The sequence below is a fragment of the Mus musculus genome, chromosome X, assembly GCF_000001635.26.
Source record: "Mus musculus strain C57BL/6J chromosome X, GRCm38.p6 C57BL/6J".
Lineage (NCBI taxonomy): Eukaryota > Metazoa > Chordata > Mammalia > Rodentia > Muridae > Mus > Mus musculus.
In genome coordinates this window covers 135,737,845-135,761,657 of record NC_000086.7, presented here as the reverse complement: position 1 = coordinate 135,761,657, position 23,813 = coordinate 135,737,845, and the positions used below count along the sequence as shown (strand labels likewise).

The 23,813-nt window shown below is 41.4% G+C and overlaps 2 protein-coding genes and 1 non-coding gene across 5 annotated transcripts in view; all 3 read right to left on the bottom strand.

Annotated features, from left to right (window-relative positions):
- Gprasp1 (G protein-coupled receptor associated sorting protein 1) overlaps positions 1-18,966 on the bottom strand; it is a 60,777-nt gene extending 41,811 nt beyond the window's left edge. For 2 of the 3 annotated variants that reach the window (NM_026081.5, NM_001004359.2), the window contains exons 1-4: positions 18,680-18,966; positions 17,083-17,159; positions 12,876-13,002; positions 9,641-9,713 (exon numbers count right to left, since the gene is read on the bottom strand). The gene's annotated coding sequence lies outside the window, so the exon portion shown is untranslated. Of the gene's footprint in view, positions 1-9,640; positions 9,714-12,875; positions 13,003-17,082; positions 17,160-18,135; positions 18,217-18,679 lie in introns of all 3 variants that reach the window. The other variant, NM_001005385.1, reaches the window with a different exon arrangement.
- On the bottom strand, positions 14,330-18,966 carry Armcx5 (armadillo repeat containing, X-linked 5). The gene is made up of 4 exons (NM_001009575.5): positions 18,680-18,966; positions 18,044-18,095; positions 17,083-17,159; positions 14,330-16,739 (listed from the first exon to the last, which is right to left on the bottom strand). The coding sequence occupies exon 4, from the start codon at positions 16,479-16,481 to the stop codon at positions 14,661-14,663; it is 1,821 nt and encodes a 606-aa protein (NP_001009575.2). The 5' UTR covers positions 16,482-16,739; positions 17,083-17,159; positions 18,044-18,095; positions 18,680-18,966; the 3' UTR covers positions 14,330-14,660.
- Mir7646 (microRNA 7646) lies at positions 14,889-14,942 on the bottom strand. The gene has a single exon (NR_106104.1). It is a non-coding gene; the product is annotated as a microRNA 7646 (primary transcript).
- Positions 18,967-23,813: the final 4,847 nt, after the last annotated feature.

Sequence of the window (23,813 nt, the reverse complement as noted above, 5' to 3'; positions counted from 1 at the left end):
ATTCTTGAAATAACAGAACAAAATTGGAGCATGTTCCTTTACTGATTTCAAAATATAGTGCATGCCTATATTTACAACAATCAGGAGGTAGATGCAGCTGGGTCAGTAATTCTAAGGGGCCTCAGATACACAGCAAGTTTGAGGCTCACCTGGGTACCATAAGACTCCTGTCTCAAAAAGACAAACAAAACAAAGAAACAAAAAACACATAAAAACTTACTATAAATCTATGGTAACTAAACACTCAATATTGACATTAAGGCTAGACAGAGACAAATGGGGAAAAAAAATCAGAATCCAGAAACAAACATATCTATCCACTGCCAGTTGGTTTAGTCAGGGTTTCAAGTCTACTGAAGGAAGAAAGAAGAGTCTGTTCAACATATTGTGGTAGAATACGCAGATCTCCAAGTATAAAAGAATGAAGTCATATACCTCCTTCAACACACCATATAAAAACTAGTTCAACAACTAGATCAACAATTAAAATATAGGTTATCAAACTATGCAGCTCTTAAAAGAAAACACAGTTGTAAACCCTTGTGACTTAGATTTGGTAATAAATTCATAGACATGATGCCCAATTATACAGTGATTGATTTTAAAAAATAGAGGAATTTGACTCATTAACATGGAAACCTTCAGGGGCCTGTGAAATAGCTCAGTGAATAAGGGTGTCTGCCGCAAAGCCTGAATAACCTGACTTTGATCCTTAGGACAGACACAGTGAAGGGAGAGAAGCGACCAACGGGTCCTCTGACCTCCAAGTGTGAGTGTACTATGGTGTGCAGAGCTTATATCTCGGGTATATAAAGAACTCCTACAATGTAGCAACAACAAAGGCAACAATCCACTTTTTAAATGGACAGAGAAGCTAAATCAGGGATAGTATAGTTCATGCCTGTGATCTTCACAGTTGGGAAGTGAGTGAGGCAGGAGAACCAGAAGTTCAAGGTCACCCCCAGCTTCATAGTGAATTCAAAGCCATCCCTGGCTGTGAGATCCTCTTTCAAAAAAGAAATAAACGAAATGACCTTCATTACAAAGAACATATGAAAATACTCAATATGCACACAAAGGTGTTTAACACCATTAAGTCTAGAGAAGTGGCATGAGGTGACAGCTCCTAGCTTACTATCTGCAAGGTGACTGAAGGATAGCTGAGAATCCCAGCATAATGGGACAAAGAGTCCACATACTTTCTCAGCAGAGAATCCTGGTGTTTTGCCAAGTAAGCTGCAGAGCCTTCATGAAGGAAGAGGCCTTCACGATCCTTTTTTCATGAGAAAGTAACTTTGTTTATAGTTTAACTAGACATCACACTGCAGACAGATTTCTCAGTCTGTAAGGAGGTTTGGGTCACCTTGAACCAAGATAAGCTATTGCTAGGTAAACAACACCTGGTGGGAATGAGAAACTATGGGAAATCCTTCTTTTGCTTTCTGTATAGAAGATGCTGAAACTTTGAATAAAGTGTGCATTGGTGTGCTATCACTGTGCATCCCCTGTGTCCTAGTTAATGCGACCCTCACTTGGGACCCCTCAACGCACTAGACAGTGACAATTAAGACTCAGGAAGTTCAAATTAGAACCACAGTGAGATTCTACTACATACTAAGGGGGTGGTCATCAAAAAATTAATGGATGAAAGCTAAACAAAATGGCTATTAAGATCCTCCATAATTAGTGATCTAATTATGACCTCCCGCTAGCCAGCCAGATAGGACAGCTATTCACAAACAAACCTCTCTCACAAGAGCTAAGGAAGCCAACTGAGGGACCACAGTGGTACTCCTGGCTCCCAATATTCATCTTCCAACACTGGATAGCTGAATAAGAAGCAAGACTCTATCTTCTACAGACAATGTAAGTACACATATTTGCCTTGGAGTCCAATGCTGAGCCCACAACAGTGGGACCATGCACTAGGCAGATGTCAAAGACCACCCTCTCCAGGTATGCACTCACACACATGGAGCCTCTAGGCATATGGGCATCAAGTAGAACAGACTTGGACTTCATCTTGCATTAAAGACAACCAAAGCAGGGGCCTGGAGTGCATGCGTAAAACTGTGCAGCTCTTGCAGCTGTGATACTTGAGTGCATCTCAGCTTAGCATCAGCCTAGGCAACCAAGAGACTACTTCCACCACTCTTCCTCTAACCCTGGGTGACAGCAATGGGAACTATTCCTCCCTGTAGCAGGTAGAGCAGGAAAGTAAGCTAAATAGTTTGCCCTGTAATTCAGTACTAGGTTAGGGAAACCTAATGGGACAAATCCTCAGAACCTGTATTCATAAGCCAGAGGTCCTACACCCACTCTGGTGTTAGAAAGAGACTTGAGACCCACCAACTATTTCCACTCTGACAAACATAACCTGTGGCTGATTACAGTAAGCAGTAAGCAGCCCATATAGTACTATAGGTCTGAGTTCTACTCCTATGCTGTGCAGAACTCAGTGGCTTGCGGGCTGTGAGTGAGACCAAGCAATGTTGACAATAGTGGCCACATGGTTGCCAACTGCATTTCTTCTCTAGCCTTAGACAATACAACAGAGACAGAGTAACTTTCCCATGGGGACACAGAAAGGGAGCTAGGTGCCAAGTCATTGTAGTTCCTGCACAAGAGACTGGGACACTCCTTGCATAGTAATTATGCTCTAAGCAGGGCAGAATCCCGCAGCGCCTGTGCACATGCCATCTGAGCGTACTCTGGCTCCTGAAGGAATATTGTGGGGACAGACTTCTAATTCTGGTTGGTTCATTCATTCTCCAGTTCATTCTAAACAATCCAACAACCACGGATTTAGAACAAACTTGAGCTAGGACTACCCTTTTCTGCTAAAATACCAAAAACACACTGGTGCTCAGCAGTATAATGTGCTGACATGATGGAAGTAACTATAGGCTCAGAGAAAATAAACAGCTTGCTTAGGATATCTAAAAAGACATAAAGTCAGATTATGATGGCAGGAATACATACCCATTTTTTAATGTGCAGATATCATCATATGCTAACAAGGACATGCTCAACTAAACTCATTATGAGTTTTGAGGATTTTGTTTTGTCTTTTGTATACTTTTTCTGTAACACACATGTTAACTTACAGTGTGTGTGTCTGTATGTGTGCGCGCGCGTGTACACACACAGATGCTCCTTTTAAAACTTGGATAAAAAGAACTTTCAGAAAACTGTGACCTCATCTAATGGTTAAGCATAAGATGCGAGAAACCAACTATAAAGCAAACAATATCTGCAGAGTCTCAGATGGAGAATTCAAAAGACCTGTTTTAAGGAAACTCAATGACAGGAAGAAAACACACAGAAACATGTCAAGACTCCAGTGAGAACATAAGAGATGGAAGCAATTCAGAATCGGCAGAGAGAAAGTCTTGACTTGCAAAATACAGTTAGTAAAATTAAAAATCAGACAGAAGGCACCAATAGCAGGATAGCTTAAACAGAAGGAGGAATTCATTAGCATGAAGACGGGCTACTTAAAATACACAGTTGGAATGAAAACGTAGAGAAGAAAACCAGTAGAGAGGAATGAGAACAGTGCTGGACTGACAGAACACTAAGACATTGTAAAGCCATTATTTGGAATAATGACATTCAAGTAGGTCTTGAGAATGACACTATGTATTAAACTTATTCAAACAAATAGTAACAGAAACTTCCCAAATCTACATAGAAGGATAGATACAATACCCAAAGGCAGGGAAGCCAAAGGCTACTTACTATCCAGAGTTAACTCTGTTAATTACCCAAAACCATCTTAAAATCAAGCTCCTTCAAGTGAAAGATAAATAAAAGATTCTAAATGATGCAGACAAAATACACACATGCACACACACACACATACACACACACACACACACAGGTGTGCCAATTTGTCTAGCGACACATTTTAGAAGAATCCATACATGTAAGCAGATAATGTGGTGGGTAATACATTTTTTTAAGATTTATTTTTATGTATATGAGTACACTGTAGCTGTCTTCAGACACACCAGAAGAGGGCATCAGATCCCATTACAGATGGTTGTGAGCCACCATGTGGTTGCTGGGAATTGAACTCAGGAACTCTGGAAGAGCAGTCACTGCTCTTAATTGCTGAGCTATCTCGCCAGCCCCCGTGGTAATATATTTTTATAGTACTGAAAAACTGTCAAGCCGGGAGTGGTGGAGCACGCCTTTAATTCCAGCACTTGTGAGGCAGAGGCAGGAGGATTTCTGTGTTCGAGGCCAGTCTGTCTGGTTTACAAAGTGAGTTCCAGGACTGCCAGGGCTACACAGAGAAACCCTGTCTCAAAAAAACCAAAAAAAAAAAAAAAAAAAAAAAAAAGAAAAGAAAAACTGTCAAGCCTGGCAGTGGTGGCACATTCCTTTAATGCCAGCACTTGGGAGGAAGAGGCAGGCGGATTTCTGAGTTCGAGGCCAACCTGGTCTACAGAGTGAGTTCCAGGACAGCCAGGGCTACACAGAGAAACCCTGTCTATAAAAAATCAAAAAACCAAAACCAAAACCAAAAAAACAAAACACCTGTCAACAAGACTACTAGCCTAGCTAAGCTATCCTTCGAAATGAAGGAGAGATTAAAGTTATGTCCAAACATGTCAGGAGCCATAATGGGACAAGCTAATAACTAGCATGTGATCTTCCTGAGATGTCCTGCTTAAGATTATTATATAATCTGTGAAAGGTATGCCCTTTTTAAGCAAGGCTGTAAGTGATTCATTTTAGGAAAGATTCCTGCTATTAATATGCTTTTCCTGTTGTTATTATACATACATACATGTGTGTGTGTGTGTATATGTATATATATATATCACTAAATAATAGCACACCCCTTTGGAGCAGATCCATGAAGATGTACTGTCTTGTAGTGATGCTATATAGACAAATAGATGACTTCTTAAGTTTTAATGATGATCCTATAAGAATTCCTAATTTTTTTTTGTTTTGGTTTTTCGAGACAGGGTTTCTCTGTGTAGCCCTGACTGTCCTGGAACTTACTCTGTAGACCAGGCTGGCCTCGAACTCAGAAATCCGCCTGCCTCTGCCTCCCAAGTGCTGAGATTAAAGGCGTGTGCCACCACGCATGGTAGGGAATTCCTAAAATTTTATCAGTGATTATTAAACTCTTTTATACTGGGACTGTTATTAGTCCTTTTCTGATAGTCAAAACTGCAATGAGAACTCTGCCAGTCTCCCGAGTGTCCCCAGTTAACTGCTCTTGGTAAGCAGACTTTCTCCTACTCACAGCACATTCCAAGGGGTTGCAAAACAATTAACCAAAGGGCATAAAAAGGAAACTAACCATTTATTATAGGTGCTAGGACAGAAAATAAAATATTGACTCGGTTTATCTAGACAAAACTTCACGAATAACTTAGTTATGGTTTTAACCCTTCAGTGAACCTGTGGAGCTGTGACAGGTGATGGATGCTTAGCCAGATAATTACTCCTAACGGATATGCATGTCAACATTCTCTGTTGTAAACTTCTATTTCAATTTATGATTTGATTTTCTGTGTGACCTTGTGATGAACACTGTAACATGAGATCATGTATTCTGAAAGATGTATAAGTACTGAAGACAAAGGAGAGAGAGAAGAATTTTTTGCCTTTCCCCACTTAGAGTAGAATTGTTTCTCTTTTCCCCTCCTGGAAGAATCTTTTCCTTTCCTAGAATTTTTGCCCCTTAGAGAACTTTTCCTCTTCCCTGCTTAGGATCTTTCTGCCTTTGCCCTTAGTTAGCTTTCATAGGAAACTTTACAACTTAGTAATAAATGCTATAATCATTTTTCTTATTTTTCTTTTTTTAAAATTTTTTATTAGCTATTTTCTTCATTTACATTTCAAATGCTATCCCAAAAGTTCCCTATATTCTCCCCCTGCCTGGCTCCCCTACCCACTCACTCCCGCTTCCTGGCCCTACCGTTCCCCTGTACTGGGGCATATAAAGTTTAATAGAACAAGGGGCCTCTCTTCCCAATGATGGCCAAGTAGGCCATCTTCTGCTACATATGCAGCTAGAGACACGAGCTCTGGGGGTACTGGTTAGTTCATATTGTTGTTCCACCTATAGGGTTGCAGATCCCTTTAGCTCCTTGGGTACTTTCTCTAGCTCCTCCATTGGGGAGCCCTGTGATCCATCCTATAGCTGACTGTGAGCATCCACTTCTGTGTTTGCCAGGCACTGGCATAGTCTCACAAGAGACAGCTATATCAGGGTCCTTTCAGCAAAATCTTGCTAGTGTATGCAATGGTGTCTGTGTTTGGTGGCTAATTATGGGATGGACCCCCGGGTGGGGCAGCCTCTGGGTAGTCCATCCTTTTGTCTTAGCTCCAAACTTTGTCTCTGTAACTCCTTCCATGGGTTATAATCATTTTAAGTGTCCCTTTTTTCTTCCTGAGACTAGCAGGCTGAAAGTTAGAGCTGAGCAGCTCTTGCTGAGATAGTACAAAGGCTATTTATTTAATCCTTTGCTGTTCAAGGAAGATATGCTAAGTGCCAGAGACTGCATCAGCTACAGTAGCAGATTAACGTAAGACTTAGGTAAGTAAACTTTTTATTATTATACTTTTTATTATTATTAATAGCAACCCTAACTATTTCGTAAGACAAAGTCTTACCCTCCACCAACACTGTTCCCCCTCCACTGCCTCAAAAAAGAACCCCCCCACTCCCCGCCAGGGCTGGCCCCTGACACAAACATAAGGTGAGAAGATGTATTTCCGCCAGACCCACCACACAAGAAATGCTACAGAATTTCTTCAATCTGGACAGAAAAAGAAACATTTATGAGCAAAATGAGATTATGGGAAGGCATAAAACATTATGATTCCTTATGATTGGATCTGAGGCCCATGTATAGGAGGGCATGCCCTGTATACTAAATCCAATTAAGAACCCATACCCGAGGACGTCATATGTCTAAGGTAGGAACTTATTACTGTTATTTAACTAAATTGATACAGAATCACATTGCCTTCTAAATAGGCATGTTTATACCTGTAGTAAAAAATATCATCAGCCTTAATCACAAACGGTTCTCTTTGCAGAGTAAAGTGACATTTGAGGGACCAGCCCTAAATAAGACATTTACCTCATACCTTCTAAGACTCAGAGAACATTTTGGAAGATGAACTGGGTAGCAGTAAGAAATAGCAGATAAGGTACAGGACTGTGAAATGTCATCCTCTAGGTTCAGCACAACCATTGTAGTCATGAATGGAAACAACTGTGTTTACCTGAACTGGTACCTACACAAGACTAGCCCTCAGAATCAGTCACGGGTGAGTGAGGGGCTCGCTGATAGACTCTGCGAGAAGTGGAGTCACTGTCTCCAGTTGTATGGTGACCAAGAAGCCCACTAGGGTCCAGCAGATAGCTCCACACCCATGGTCACACAGATGATGCTGATTAAACTTAGTGAGTCACAAAATAAAACTAGTAGACATAAACGTTCGAAAGATTTCTAAGGAAGTGGAGTGGTACACAGGGTTAGTAGAAAGAGAGGGTGGGGCGTAGTTAGTACACAGTAAGTACGTGTGTGAAAATTTAATTTTAAAAACTGGAAACAAAAAACCCAGTATCAAATTATAAAAATGAATTCAAAATGCTCTAATCTGTAAGAATGGTAAATAAATAATGTGTATCTCCAGTAAAAGAAAATGATTTAAAAGATAACCATACGTGCTAGGGATAGACAATATAGAAAAATATCAAATGCTATATCAAAAATTGAAAATGGAAAACTGGAACCTAAGTGTAGTTTTCACATGAATTCCTCTTGCTCGTGCTCTGCGGTTTCCATTGTCACCATCATGGCCATGCTAAATTGACACTACTGAAAAATACCTTCTTATAATCACTATGTTTTAAGTCTCAAGCTATCCGCAAATAAAAAAATGCATACAGAACAAAAATAAACAAGGAATTAAAAACTGAATAAATCCCAACTATAGAGCAACACCGTGATGGAAAAAGAGAGGAACCACAACGAAAATAGAAAGCAAGTCATAAAATGGCTGCACCAAAGGCTTACCTTGTCAGCACTGCCTTGAACATACGAAAATTCAATGATCCAATCAAAAGACAAGAGCTACTATACGAGTTTATAGTTACTATACTTGTTCCTTATCAAAAATCTACCTCACTTCTAAGTATACAAAAAGACTTTAAATCAAAGCACCAAAAGAAGCCAGGAAGGTCCATGCTATCCCACAAGAAATATAACATTAAGTGTCAAGATATATAAAATATATAAAGGAAGTATCAAGGGCTCTAACATGAGAAGAATACAGTACAACAGCATGAAACTTCAACTCCCTACTTTTAGAAACAGACAGCCAAAGCAGGAAAGAACAATTACTTTCCTCTTAAAGACCCATCCTGTTCACAAAATATTCTATATTCAGTAGACAAGTCACTATAAAACTTTTTTTCTCTTCAGTTCAAAATTAAACTTAAAAAAAGTAGAGTTCTTGAAAAGAAAAATGTAGGTGCTGACTCCAAGTGACTGAGAGCTGAGATTTGAATGGCTTTTTTTGTGTGTGTAAGTAACATGCAATGCCAGTCATGGCCAGAAGGTGGCGACAAAGTGCTCAGAACTGAACTCAAAGGGCGTGCAGGAGAACCCTGTGTTCTTAACCACCCAGTGTTATACTGGGATCCTAAATACCCAGTGCAGTTGCCTGTCAGCTAATAAAGACATCCTAGTGGCTTAAAGCCCAGTCTTCTCTAGTGGTTACTCTACACAATTTCTGGAGGTTCCATGGAGATCCCCAGAGACCAGACCTCAAGACACCAGGGATCAATCTCAGAACCATTCAGATTAAACAATATCCAGGGACCTTGGAAACAAAAAGGGGAAACTGCCTCTGTATTGCCTGGGTGGAAAGACAGGCATCTTGGTGTTCTGTCAGTCACCCTGGAATATACCTTGCCTACCTGTGAAGAAACCTGGGACCTCTCATTTTCCTGAGTCAGATTTCTCCAGAGAAACAGATATATACTGTCTTGGACCTGAGAGATGCATTCTTTGGTCTCTCATTGGCAGAGGTGAGTCAACCCATATTTGCTTTTAAATGACAGACCCAGAGGGAGAGTAAAGCAGGCAATATACCTGGACAGTTGTCCCTGAAGACTTAAAATTTTGCCACCCCTGTTTGATGAGAGACTAAGAGCTGAATTCTTGCCCTTCTATCAGAGGTTTCCTGGGAAAACAGATTATAAAAGGGCTGCTGAGGGACTGCTGTGAAGAGTTACAAACCTTGGCTTACAGAAATCAGCAGAGAAAGCCTAGCTTTGTATATTAGCGTCTGCCTATCTTGGCTACCAGCTGAGAGGAGGCAAAAGGACTGCTGCCATCCTTCAGACCCCAACTCCTATTGCTGCTTTTGGATACCAGAGGCAATGTCTCTATACACCAGCACAACCTGGGGGCACGGAGCCCTAATCTGGACCGAGATTAAACACATAACATTTGAGGCTTTATAAGCAATTCTGACTTTGGGTCTAGCTCTAACACTCCCAGATATCTCAAAACCTTATCATCTGTCCATGAAACAAAAGATAAAAGAGGTTTTAACCCAAACTTTGGGTCCATGGAAACGCCCTGTAACATACCTGTTCAAATGGTTGAACAATGCAGCCACAGGATGGTCCACCTGTCTTAAGAGCAGTGGTGGTTGCTGTTGGTCTAATGGAAAAAAACAAACAAGCAAAAAAGTTAACTCTGAATTAGGATCTTATGCTCAGAGTACCCCCAGGATGTGGCTGAGACCCTCCTCTGAGGAACACCAGAATGCTTAGCTGTCTAGTGCCTGTGTGAACCCCTATCAGGCCCTATTCCTGCCTCACCCTAGAATATAGTTTTAAGAAAATCACGCTATCAATACCTTCTTGCCTGATGACAACCTGCAGATGCTCATCCGTGACTGTCACAAGATGAAAGATGGAACTAAGAATGTGGAAGCTGCAGTACTTACTTTAACTGAAAAGATCTGGGTCCAAGACAGGTACCTCAGCCCAGAGAGCAATACAGATCTAACCCAAGCTCTCAGATGAGGAAAAGAAAGTCCACCACCATATATACAGACCTGTATATATACCAAACAGCCCTGCGAGTGGCTATTTGTTTTCCCCTATGAAGTACTGTCTTCTACTGCTGGGCTGTTGACCTGGTTGTCTAACAAATAGCCCTAAGACCAGTGGGACCTATTGATATTCCGAAGACATACCCGACCCAGTGCTGCCTGAGATTCCATGGTAGATAAAAAAAAAATGGACAGCTCAAACCCACAGGTAGATGAAGGACACCAGAGGGAAAGATTATTCTCCAGGAAATAACTGGTGGGACTCTGATGACTGACCTTGACCAGGCTACACAGCAGGGGTCCACAAACTTTCTGAGTTGCTCAGACCAAGTGTTCTCTTCTGAGACTGGACATACAAAGGAAGACTATGTATGGCTTATGGAAAAACCGGTCCTTTCTATGCTACTTAATATGGAATAAATAGAAATAAATCTTGCCATGTTGGAAAAAATCTCAGAAAGAGAAAGAGACAATGACATAAGTCAAATTGGTCCCAGTGTCTGTCCTCTTGATCCCCTGGCTAACTATTCCATTACCAGCACTGGCTGAACCTTGAATTCTCATTCTGATCAGATTAATGGCAGGCCCTTGCATCTTAAACAATACGACCAATTATGTATCAGTTCAGTAAACTTAATGGTCCTTAGGATCAACTATACTTCTTTAGAGCAGGGTGAGTCCATGATTTGACATATTCACTAAGACTTGTGGAGAATGTAATAGGGCTCCAAACCTTAGTAGGATGCTTAGCACAACTGACTCCATGTTGGAAATACCATTCAGCCCACAAAACTCAGCATGGAGACAGCATCACCAGCCAAAATTAAAACAAAAGCCAAGTCCAGCAAAGTCCATAGTTCTGGGAAAGTCTCTATATGTATTACCCTTGCTTTCTGACTAACTGCTCTTGTTAACTGAAATATGCCTACCCAGGGCATGGTCTTTGTACTTAAAAGCTTACCTTGAAAAAGGCTCAGGGCTACACTGGGATCTCACCCAGACGCACAAAAACCTCGAAGAAACCAAATATATGCTGAATAAAAGAACAAAGTAGGAGGCAGGCGCTGTATTTCCTGACTTCAAAGCTAATTGCAAAGCTAAAGTGATTTTTAAAAAATAGTTTGGCATGACATAAAATGTACACCCAGACCTACTGCAAGTAATGATCTAGAAATAAGCCTATGCATATACAATCAGCTGTTTTCCAACGAAGTTGCTATGAAGACATAATAGAAAAAGGACAGTTTTTGTAAAAAATGATGCTGGGAGCCGGGTGGTGGTGGCACACGCCTTTAATCCCAGAACTCGGGAGGCAGAGACAGGTGGATTTCTGACTTCAAGGCCAGCCTGGTCTACAAAGTGAGTTCCAGGACAGCCAGGGCTACACAGAGAAACCCTGTCTTGAAAAACCACAAAAAAAAAAAGATGCTGGGAAATTGATAGCCAAGGCAGAAGAATATCTTAAAAATTATAAAAATCAACTATCTTCTACCAGTTATTTAAAAAAAAAAAACAAAATGTATTAAAGAATTAAATGTAAGACCTAAAACTATGAAACTACTCAAAGTAAACTTTAGAAGATGTTTTAGGGCATTGGAACTAACCGGGAATTTTTGACAGAATCATAAAAGCTCAAGAAATAAAAGCAAAAAATAAAATGGGGTCACATCAAACTAAAGTTTCTGCACAGTAAAGGAGACCCCAGAGTGCAGAAACAGACAAGACCGTCTAATAAATGGTAGAAATACTTGCAATTCATACATCTGGTAGGGGTTGGATATCTGGACTATATCAGGAGCTGCAAAAACTCATTAGAAAAGTGTCCCAATAATTACATTTAAAAATTAATAATATAATTGAATAGGTATTTACCAAAATATGATAGATAAATAAATGGACAACAGAGATATGAAAAAACACTCCACCCCATTTCCTTTTAGCAATAATTACAAACACAATGAGAAGCCACCTTATACCCACAAGCATGGCTATTACCAAAGACTAAGAAGTGCTTATTATAAGGCCCTGGAGAAAAAAAATAGTTTACTTTGCTCATGGGAATGCAAATGAATATTCGCACTATGGAAAACAGTAATGGGGGATCCTAAACGCCCATATGATCTAGGAATCCCAGTATTCCATATACTTCCAGAGTAAATTAAATCAGCAAAAGAGCAATACATCTACACTACAGCTGAGGAGCAGTCTGTACTCCCATACTCAACGCAGGACCGTAATTCACAATAGTTAAGAAGGAAGGGGCGGAACCTACGTATCCAAAAATCGGATGAATGGATAAAGTCATATTTCAAATACAGAAGAAAATATTATTCAGTCACAAAAGCATGCTATTCTGCCATTCCTAACAATACTAGAACTGGAGATTACTATGTTATGTGAAATAAACCAGCGACAGAAAGGCAATGCCTTATCATCTCCACATACATACAGCCAGAAAAGGTTGGACTTAAACAAGTTGAGAGTAGAATTATTGCTATAAAAGGCTAGGGAGATTATGGGGGGAAAGCTAATAAATGGTTATTAAGTTTCACTAGGAGGAAACTGGGGACTCCGACTGATAGCCCAACTGTGGGAACAATTTAAGGGTACAAAATAATGACATGTCAGAAACTATGGGAGATGATTTTGACTCTTAAAATTACCATTCAGGCAGGAAGATTTGATTTCTTGCTTTGGCACCATTATATACAAATCCCCAACTCACCCTCGTCCTTAGCTGCTATTGGAAAACTCGAAGCCATTACCTGGGTAAGAGTGTACTCCACGGGGCATTTGAGATACAGAATGTTTCCAGAGGATTTGGTCCGATTGCACTATGAAGATCTCCACTGAGAGAAGTGCTCACAGCTGGTATTCTAGGCTAGGGGAGATCTGTGAATTAAAAACAGTTACACAGAACTTCAAAAATCTTCTAAAGTGGTACATTGCATGAAAAAAAACCCACTGCTCCCCCCCCCACACACACCTAAATTACAAATATGGATAAATTATTCATTTTTATTACTAGAAATATGAAAAATAAATTCACATCTGACCTCCATAGAAATTAAACCAGGATTAGCTGTTAAAACTTAAAATCTATTCCAGCATGTTGATATTTTTTAGACCTTCTCTCAATGCATGAAAAATCTGCAAAAGGTAGGTCACAATCTCAGCTGTTTGTCTGGATGAAAACACACACACACACACACACACACACACTTCTTCCAGAGATAATATGTTATTCTGTCATTCCCAATTCTGGGCAGTAAACTGAGAAAAACAGCAACAAAGGATCTGGGTAGTTAGTAGAGGAGACAAAGGTGGTATTAGATCCCAACCTGTTGTTCTACACCATTAGCCTCTTCTCTGAGCCTAGCTTTGCTCTATAACAGGAGGCTGAGGTAGAATAAACAGGGCTTCAAACAGTAAAGTGAAAATAAGCAGGAGAGGTAGTATGGAGATTGTTTCTAACCAAGCAGTCCTAAAGGACTCTGATATTCTGTGGGTGTGTCACACATACAGCCATGCTCTGACACTTAAGAATCAGAACAAAGGAGAGGCTGCAATCAAGAGTACATACAAATTACCAAAAGTATTGGCTAAAACAAAAAAGCAAGGATGAGAACCAGCAAGCACGCAAGTAGAAGAGGTGATATCAGTATCAGTTTCTGTAGGTGATCCCAAGCGCTTCTCTGAGACTTAGAAAACCTCATTGGATGTAGTAAATCTGACATTCTTGGATAGGGAGGGGGCTAATAAGGAAACAGTGTGCCTGTGTCCCTTTAGAAGTGCACTTCCCACAACTGACCATAATTGAACTGAATAGGCTGAGAACCAGAAAATCTCTCTGGGATAAAAAACTTCAGGGGATCCTAGTGGGACAGCTGATGTGCAAGCTAAGCACAAGTTCTTGGACTCAAGAGTGACGTGAAGGCATCTGTACGCTCCTCCTCCTAAGTCTGTCCGGATTCAGTATTGTTCCTCCATTGAAAACCTGGCATCTACAACTTCCAGCAGCCAGAAGCATAGTCCTGTCTTCTTGGTCACAGACTGGTTGACTGTATTCCCTGAACATGGTGAAACTGAAAGATCTGCCAATTTGTGAACCTGTTTGTTTGTGCCAACCCCCACCATCAGTAAATGGACAGACGACAATTTTGGCTATATTTACATTGTTCATCTCTGACTACATTTCAACTAAAGAACTGGAACAATGTTTTCATTGTGTTTAGCATGCAACTTTATTAAAAACACGTAAATGGAATACGAAAATACACTTATATCAATATAATGCACAGAAATATAGCTTATTTAGAACGAATAGGTTCAGTACTGGGTTACATTACAGAAATACCAAAATACCTTAATTTATATTATATAGCACAATAAAAACCAGCAAGTATTCAATCTTTCAAGATGACTAGCATCCATAAAATGGCCTCCCTCAACACAGAGAGCATAAGTTATCAAATTTATAATTATAATAAGCATTCGATTTATATTGGAAAGACAAAAATGTTCAAGGCTTTGTGAGAATATACAGCTATTCAGAGTTTGAGTATTAATCGGATAACTTTATCTCTCACATCAGGGTCACTGTGGTCTGTTAAGTCTTGGAGTTTCTGGTCAAACTCTTTTGCCTCCCGGAATATGGAAATAAGTTCAGATTTAGTGAACATTTCCTTAGTAAACAGTTTTGCCCTTTTTTTGAATTGGAAATTTATATTCTCAAATATTTCAATGATATGAAGAATATTAGCTTTTGACTCATTCTTGTGAAAGAGAGCGACCAGTGAGGACATTACTTCAGCACTGATCAGTTCTCTTGTATTCGCTTGATTTTTTGACAAGCACAAAAGGACTCTTAAAATCTGAAACTTGATTTTGACACTTCCTTTGTTTAACAGTGAGATGAAATAACGAACATAATAGATAACCACGTGGTGATAATCAAATTTCACACTCAAGCTCACTAACAGCTTTAGCTCCTCCACTTGCACAGAGCAGTTCAAAGGACAACAGAGTATGTCCCTACAAACTTTATTTACATGTGCTTCGGTCTCTTTCACTTCTTCGGGGGCATCAGGGTTGGCATTTATATTTAAAGTTCTAGGGTATTTCTTAGCATTTGGATTATTGACAAAATTTTCAATCATAACAGTAATACCAACATCGTGAACAATATCTTGAGTAAATGGGTAAGCAGGACTGATCCCCATTATCATTGTAGCTATCTCATGAATAAACGGATCCCTCGTTAACTTAAGTAGGGCAACGAGCTTATCAAAGTCAACAGGCTCTAAACTAAAGGTGCGGGATTTACAGCGGCAGGTATTTGGATTGGGTCCATACTTCTCTTTTTCCCGGATTTGGTTTTTTAAATCGGCTAAAGTCTGGAAGTAAGGTCCCCCATAAGGTGGGATCTTGGTCAAAGGTCGAATACCCAGGGGAGTTTCAATTAAGGTTGCAACCAGAGTCCAGTTCCCATCTGGAGGTAAAGATGGCTGCGGTTCCTCAATGGGGACCAGGACAATAAACCTGCCCCTTAACCATGCTGCAGCTTTTTTTTTTAAAGCATAGTCGAATGTATCTGGGGGTTCAGGTTCTTCTTCAACCTTTGGTGGGGGCTGATAAACTTGAAGAGGATTTTCTTCTTTAGGCCAGAACCAGGACCCTACACTAGGCTCTTCTCCAGTCCAAAACCAGGAACACACATAATCTTCATCCTCATCAGTGGTGTTGATGACAATACTAGCTTTGTCCCCAGCCCTGGATTTGACACAGACCTCTTTAGCTTTGTCCCCAGCCCTGGATTTGACACAGACCTCTTTAGCTTTGTCTCCAGCACTGGATTTGACACAGACCTCTTTAGCTTTGTCCCCAGCCCTGGATTTGACACAGACCTCTTTCTTTATCTCAGGCTTCTGCTTAATACTGCGCTTATCAGTAGCCTTGGCAGCGCCCTTGAGAGATGCCTCAATTCCAGTGTCAATCTTGACTTCAGACTTGGTTACAGTAATGACCACAGATGTAGGCAGAGCATCTGACTTGGTGTGAGGCACTAAAGCAGGCCCTGCCGGGAGTTCTGTCTTAGCCTGAGCCATGACTCTAGCATTAGTCTTATCTTTCTTTTTTTTTACTTTCCAGGTCACAGTCTTGGGCTCAGTGGAAATGGCTGGCTGTGTCCTGGCCACTGCTTCATCCCTAGCCTCAGCCTGGTTCCCCCATTCTTCTTTTGGTTCTGCCTTAACGGCTTTAGTGGTCTGATTCTTGGCTTTTCCTTTAGCATTGGCAGGGCTATTGGTTCCAGGTTTTGAGGAAGCCCCAGACTCTTCTCTAGCTTTCCTTTTAGTTTTAGAGCCAATCATGGTTCGAGAGAAAGGCAAAGCTTAATATAAATATGCCCCTGTCTCAGCCTTGCCCGAAAGTCAGCCCCAAGTAGGTGTTTTCATATAAAGTCCAGTAGTCATTCAGCCCCTTTCCAACTACAGTTTCTGCCAATCATATAGACAGCATGTTGAGGAAGCTCACTCAAGATAAAGGATAGCTGTGCTGGGGCGCAGGCCTGTGGAGGGTGGTGGTCTTCAGCCACTCCAAGGCCATCAGATCTGTCACTGAAGTTGGACCTAGGGGTGGAGGAAGGAAATGGGGCTTTAAGTCTCTTCCAATTTGCTTTCTTCTCATGCTGATAAGCACAGAGACATAGTTAAGTATGGAAATTCAGTGCTCTATGGGGAAGAAGGAGACAAGGAGCCAACTCCTCCTTTCAGTTCACCCACTGTCTATACCTTCATGTGCTACCAATTTGTCTTTGCAGACACCAATAAGGGCAGAAAGAATAGGAAAGCTGGATGGACACGAGAGGCTGCAAAATTCCGAGGCTATCTGCTGACCTAGGCTGGAGCCAACCAAATCTTTACTGTTCCATACTATAGGTCTTACTCGAGGAGTCCCCACGTTCATACTAACCTGCGCTCTTGCCAAGGGATTGTTTCCTCCTTTCTCTGTTTCCACTGGCGACAAGCCCTGCAGCAGATCTGGCAAACCTATAGATAGATAAAGAGGACAGAGAAACTCAGCTCTTGGGATACAGACCTTGGTTCCTGGCCCTTATTCTTGCCTTCTCAGAGAAGCTTGTCTAGCTTTTCCCTTCCTGGTCTTCCTCTCCTTCCATTAACCAGCTTCAAAGCTGTTCCTCCTCCTCTTCCTCCTCCTCCCTTGGGGCCCTCCATTGTCTTCTTGAGTGACTGTTTCGGTAATCCCTTAGTTGAAAAATCGGTTGATAATGAAGTGTTAGAGCAGGACAGGAAAGAGGGGATTAAAGGAAGATGTTCCCATCCTGCATCTATCTCTAGAGTTAGACCAAGACTCCTAAGTGAATCCACAGACCAGCTAGAGGTCATCGAGAAACTGACAAAACAGAAGGGTGTGACATTCTAGTCTCAGTGATCCTTGTCTGTCTTCACACTAATCCTCGAATCTGGACAATTGCCTTCTCATTATCTCCTAGCTTCACATTCAGTTATTTTACAAACATTCACAACAGCCAAGTTATACAACCCTCCGGATGTGTCTATCAATGGAAATCCACAAACATGAGAACAGCACTACTGAGTATAATTTAGGAAACAGTAATTACGGAATAAATGCTTGCTGGATACAGATACTTGTTTGGTAAAGAATTCTCTGATTCCCTTTCTTTTTGTCATCCCCCCATGACACCCCCAAATCTCCACGTTCCTCTGCTATATTCTTAAAGCCTGATCATTTCCATGAAGGGACAACTAAATCATCTCTGCACAGTTGGTCGTACTGGTAGCAGTAGGGATGAAACGCCTGACAATAACAGGAAGCTGGGGAAATAATGAAAAGTATCATTTTCAATTTTCTTACACATTCTTATGATTATCCCCCACCCACCCACACAAACCTATCACATTCTGCAACATAGTTGGGGTAACGCGGAGGGCATTTCTGGAAGGCTGGAAAAGAGGAGATGTAGAAATTATTCTAGAACCCTACCTAGTCTTGCAGCTTTCTCCCACAGTACAGAAATCAGGTCAGTTTTGTTTATCTTCTCCCCTCCCCTTTTGATCTGCCGCCCTGAAACGTGGAGAAATGCAAACTTGGCACAAAATCTATCCACACAAATGAATGTGTGATAGCCCCAAATCAAATGAAATCGCACTGAGTAAGATATGGTTAATTAATGGTCAGATAAGAATGTGCAATCTTCGAATACACCCAACACAAGATTTAATGTTCCCACATCTATAACCCCTTTGTGTATCTCCTTCCTGATTCTCAAGGCTCCTCAGACAACTGCGTTCATCAGTGGTGGTAGTCCTTTCTCTGACAAGTACGCCATCTCCCCAGTAGATGATGCCATTGCATCCATCTCCCTTCCCAAACGTGATGAAGCGAGTTTCTGGAAACGTAGATAGCTTTTTCTCATCCTCCCTAGTCTGTCTTCCCAACACTCGCCCCCTAAAATCAGGTCACCAATCCCGCACCAATCATGGAACCCGCAACCACAACCCCAAGCAATGCCCTCCTTCTTACTGACCTGTTCTGCTTGAATCCAAGGCAGTTTTCTTAGGTGCGTTCTCTCCGGCGGCGCCTTCCCACACAGAAAGGAGGCAGGCAAACGCCGTCGGCAGTCCGCCGCAGGGAGCAGAGGCAATGGCGGCGACTGTAATTTAGGGGCTTGCCGGGAGCTTGGGATGTAGGACAAGATGAAGGGCCATGACTAGCAAATTACTGTCACCTTTCGGTACCCACTCCTCTCTCCGGTCCCTCACGAAGCGACTACATAGCTACCTACATCCGCCGGGACGCACTAGGCGCGGCTACGTCATTACGGAGGCCCGCAGAGGGAGGAGCTAGAGTTATTTAAGGAGTTCCGGCTTAGGGAAGCGGAGTGATACTACTGTGGCGCACACTGCGACACTTAGGTTCTGATCCCGAACTAGGGAAAACCGCGCCAAGCACCCGCAAGCAGGCGATTACCAAATGTCGGTTTTAGCTTCCTTCTTAGACATGTCTTTCCATTTCGAAATGCATGCGGTTTTCACGCTGTGGCGTCAGAAGAAAAAGCGGCCGCCTTACCGGGCGGAAGGATAGCAAAGAATTCTAGTGTTTTTACACGTTCCTCACTAAACCCACCGCCCACTGAAGTGAGCTGGTTAGGTAGGGGAGGGGCTCAAGGTAGAAACGATGCTGGGGGTGGGGCGGTTCTCAACGCTGAAATTACAAATAAAAATTCTCATTTATTCCAACAAATTCTAAACTGTTCCTTCTACAAGCAAAATCCGCCAGTGATGCACCTGTAAGGGCTTGTTTGCATAAAATTCTTGCTGCAGCGGCAGAACCTATGGAAAACTGCTCTGCTGCCAGACCGTTTTTGTTTTGTTTTGTTTTGTTTTTCAATCTCCCTTTTTATGTTTCCTGTTGCCACCCCTTGAAATCTTTTGCTCTTATTGTCCGGCATGTTTCTTGTTTTGAAATAGTTTTAGATAACATGAAGTAAGGATAGAGGAAAAACAGGGAGAAAAAGAACTGTGCAGACGAGTTCTACTCCAGGATGACCTCACTACCATAAGGTGCAGTGGCTTGGATTTAATCTAGGCACTGGGAAAACAAGAATCTTCTTACTGACAAGACATAATACCAAAGTATCTTTGTACCCGTGGACCAACACCAGTCCCTGCTCTGTGGATTTCTCCGGGCTTGTTCCCTCACGTTTCTTGCCCCCTAAATCTCTGACTATATAAGTCCTTGCATCTTGAATGCTGGGCCTCATGTTTGTATTATCTATTTGAACATAAATTTAATTAAAATAAGCCTTAGAATCAGAAAGTGTTTCTAACATGTATACCACTTAGAAATGTCCCAGCCCATCAGTCCTGTATGCCTCAACTCTAAGCTGAGCTATGACATTAGTAGATTATGATGAGAGACATTTTTCCTGTTTCAGGGATGTTTGTAATTTTGAAATTGCCTTAATAAAAGTGCATGGTTTCCCCTCAGTCCCAGTCTACATTATCAGAAAACCTGATAATGTCATGAGGCAGGAGGTTAACTTTTGGAAGGAATAACCAGCCTATAAGGAACAATACTAGGTGGTGATGGTCAGTCCAGACAGACCATCTTCATGACCCAGGACACAAGATGAAAATAGTTTTGGTGGGAGGCTCAATAAAACATAATTGTAAAAAATAGGTGGTAGTGGTCCCTCCAGATGGGCCAGCCCAGGGCCCTAAAAACAGTTAAAGAGAGAGAGATAGAGAGAGGGAGAGAGAAGAGAAGAGAAGAGAAGAGGAGAGAAGGAAAGAAAAGAGAAAAAGGAAGGAAGAAAGAAAGGAAGGAAGGAAGGAAGGAAGAAAGAAAGAAAGAAAGAAAGAAAGAAAGAAAGAGGGACATCTGGGTTCTTTCCAGCTTCTGGCTATTATAAATAAGGCTGGTATTAACTTAGGCAAATGGATGGACTGGAGGGCATCATCCTGAGTAAGGTAACCTAATCACAAAAGAACACACATGATATGCACTCATTGATAAGTGGATATTAGCCCAGAAACTTAGACTATCCAAGATACAATTTGCAAAACACAAGAAAATCAAGAAGAAAGAAGACCAACATGTGGATACTTTATTCCTCCTTAGAATAGGGAACAAAATACCCATGGAAGGAGTTACAGAGACAAGTTCCAAAGCTGAGACGGAAGGAAAGACCATCCAGAGACTGCCCCACCCAGGGATCCATCCCATAAACAACCACCAAACCCAGACACTATTGCATATGCCAGAAAGATTTTGCTGAAAGGACCCTGATATAGCTGTCTCTTGTGAGACTATGATGGGGCCTAGCAAATACAGAAGTGGATGCTCAGAGTCAGCTATTGGATGGAACACAGGGACCCCAATGAATGAGCTAGAAAAAGTACCCAAGGAGCTAAAGGGGTCTGCAACCCTATAGGTGGAACAACAATATGAACTAACCAGTACCCCCCAGAGCTTGTGTCTCTAGTTGGATATGTAGCAGAGGATGGCCTAGCCGGCCATCAATGGGAGGAGAGGCCCTTGGTCTTGCGAAGATCATATGCCCCAGTACAGTACCAGGAATAGTACCAGGAAGCAGGAGTGGGTGGGTAGGGGAGCAGGGTGGGGGGAAGATATAGGGGACTTTTGGGATAGCATTTGAAATGTAAATGAAGAAAATATCTAATAGAAAGAAAGAAAGAAAGAAAGAAAGAAAGAAAGAAAGAAAGAAAGAAAGAAAGAAAGAAAGAGAAAACAGGAAGTAGTGGTCAACTCTGGATAAATCCACTCAAACCATTTTCCAGTTTCAGGGTCTTTTTGGCTACTGGCGCATCGACAGAATGCCATTATCATTTCCCCTAGTAAGCCTTTTAACTTTAATGTATCTTTAAACCCTTAAACATATGCTGCATCTTCAATAGTGTTTGGTGCCAGTTGTTTTCTTGACAAATCCTGATGGGGATATGGGGGGAAAAAAAAGCTTATCCACCCACTGTTGGTGGAAGTGTAAACTGGTAGAACTGGTGAAACCACTATGGAAATCAGCATGGGGGTTTCTTAAAAAGTAAAAATTAGAAGCACTGTGTGACTCACTTATACCATTCCCAAGAACATTCCAAAAGAGCTCCATAATCCACCACAGAGATACTTGCATATCCATGTCCATTGTGGCTGTATTCAGAATAGCTGAGAAATGGAATCAGACCAGATTATATGTCCATGAGTATATAAATGGATAATGAATACACACACACACACACACACACACACACACACACACACACACACACCTTAGTACCAAACATCAGGTACCTTACTATGAGTTGTTGATCAAAGAAGCCTCAGTGGTTTCCAATACACCCAATTTCTATTGCTCTTGGTTATTTCCAGATCAACAACAACAACAACAACAACAACAACAAAATAGGTTCCCATGGCTAAACACATTTCAAACTTTGATATTTTGGTCGCAGATTCCAAAGAAATCAAGCTGACAGCTAGCTGGAAGGGTCCCTACTGCCTGGTTACCTTTCATAGTGCCAAAATAGGATGCTATTTGGGCTACTGGAGAAAGAAAAGCTATGAATGGTCCTAGGAAGCTGTGAACTCTGTGAACTACTTTGTTGGCATGTCAGAAAATATTTACTTAGTGTTGCAATATCAGAATGACAGCTACTTGGAAAGTGAACTGCTTTAATTGTATTTGAAACTAATTTCCCAGGAGGGAAGCCATGCCAAGTACTGGAATACTGGTCAGTACTCCATAGTTAACAAAGTCATGGGTGCAAGGGAGGAAGCTTCTTCTTCTTTTTTTTTTTTTTTTTTTTTTGGTTTTTGAGACAGGGTTTCTCTGTATAGCCCTGGCTGACCTGGAACTCACTCTTTTTTTTTTTAAGATTTATTTATTATATGTAAATACACTGTTGCTGTCTTCAGACACTCCTTACAGAAGATTGTGAGCCACCATGTGGTTGCTGGGATTTGAACTCTGGACCTTCGGAAGAGCAGTCGGGTGCTCTTACCCACTGAGCCATCTCACCAGCCCCATGGGAGGAAGCTTCTATTTCTACTGAGGAAGTTGTCTTGCTAAGTAAACACAATCACACTGATTTATGGGTATGTGTGGATTTGGTTTTGGTTTTGGTTTTAGATAAGTGTCTCACTGTGTAGATCTGGATGGTCTGAAAGTTGATATGTAGACCAGACCTGGCTACAAACTCAGAGCTGGACCTGCCTCTGTAGTGCTTGGAGTAAAGGAATAAACTACCACCTCTTCTCTAAACATTTACATTTATACCCATATGTTAGTGCTTCTCTCATCCTTGTTTAGCCTGGCAATGGTAGCAAACATCTTTAATCCCAGCATCTTGGGAGGCAGGGGCAGGTGGATCTCTGTGAGTTTGAGGCCAGGCTGGTCTACAGAGCAAGTCCAGGACAGCTAAGGCTGTTTGTTACACAGAGAAAGAAAGAAGGGATAGAAGGAGGGAGGGTGGGAGGAAGGAAGGAAGGAAGGAAGGAAGGAAGGAAGGAAGGAAGGGAAAGGAAAGGAAAGGAAAGGAAAGAAAAGAAAAGAAAAGAAAAGAAAAGAAAAGAAAAGAAAAGAAAAGAAAAGAAAAGAAAAGGAAAGAAAAGAAAAGATGAAGAGGCAGCTCTGTTTGCAGTGGGTGACAACATGGAGAGTGGTCAAAGAGCTGAAAATAACTGACAGTTGACCACTCATCTCTAAAGGAATATCTGTATTTCCCTTTCAAGGTTCCAAAGGAACATTGCAAAAATGCTATCAGAAAGAAAATAAGGCTGGTTTTTGAGATAAACTCTTTGAAACACCATCTTCTGTCTTCTGTATGTGGCATGGCTATTTCACCTATGAAGTCATAGCAGCTGTGGTTTCAGACCACTCCATTATAAATAGGCAGAGGCGTTTGGAGTAGCATAGCTGTCTGAGGAACTAACGGTGGTTAATTAGATGCAGTGGGAGAAGGAGTCATTACATTTGGTATTGTAGCCATTACCAACATGCTCATAGTATGGTTAATATCCTCCCAACTAAACCCATGCAAGCAACACTAATTATATTTAGTGTGTCACAAAAACCAAACAACCCCCCTAAATAAAAATATTAAAAACTAGGATTGAGAACTTGTTAGAAAGAACAGGTGTAA

Excerpts from the sequence above, each read along its gene's own strand:
- Armcx5 (NM_001009575.5), bottom strand. The coding sequence starts at position 16,481 with ATGATTGGCTCTAAAACTAAAAGGAAAGCTAGAGAAGAGTCTGGGGCT.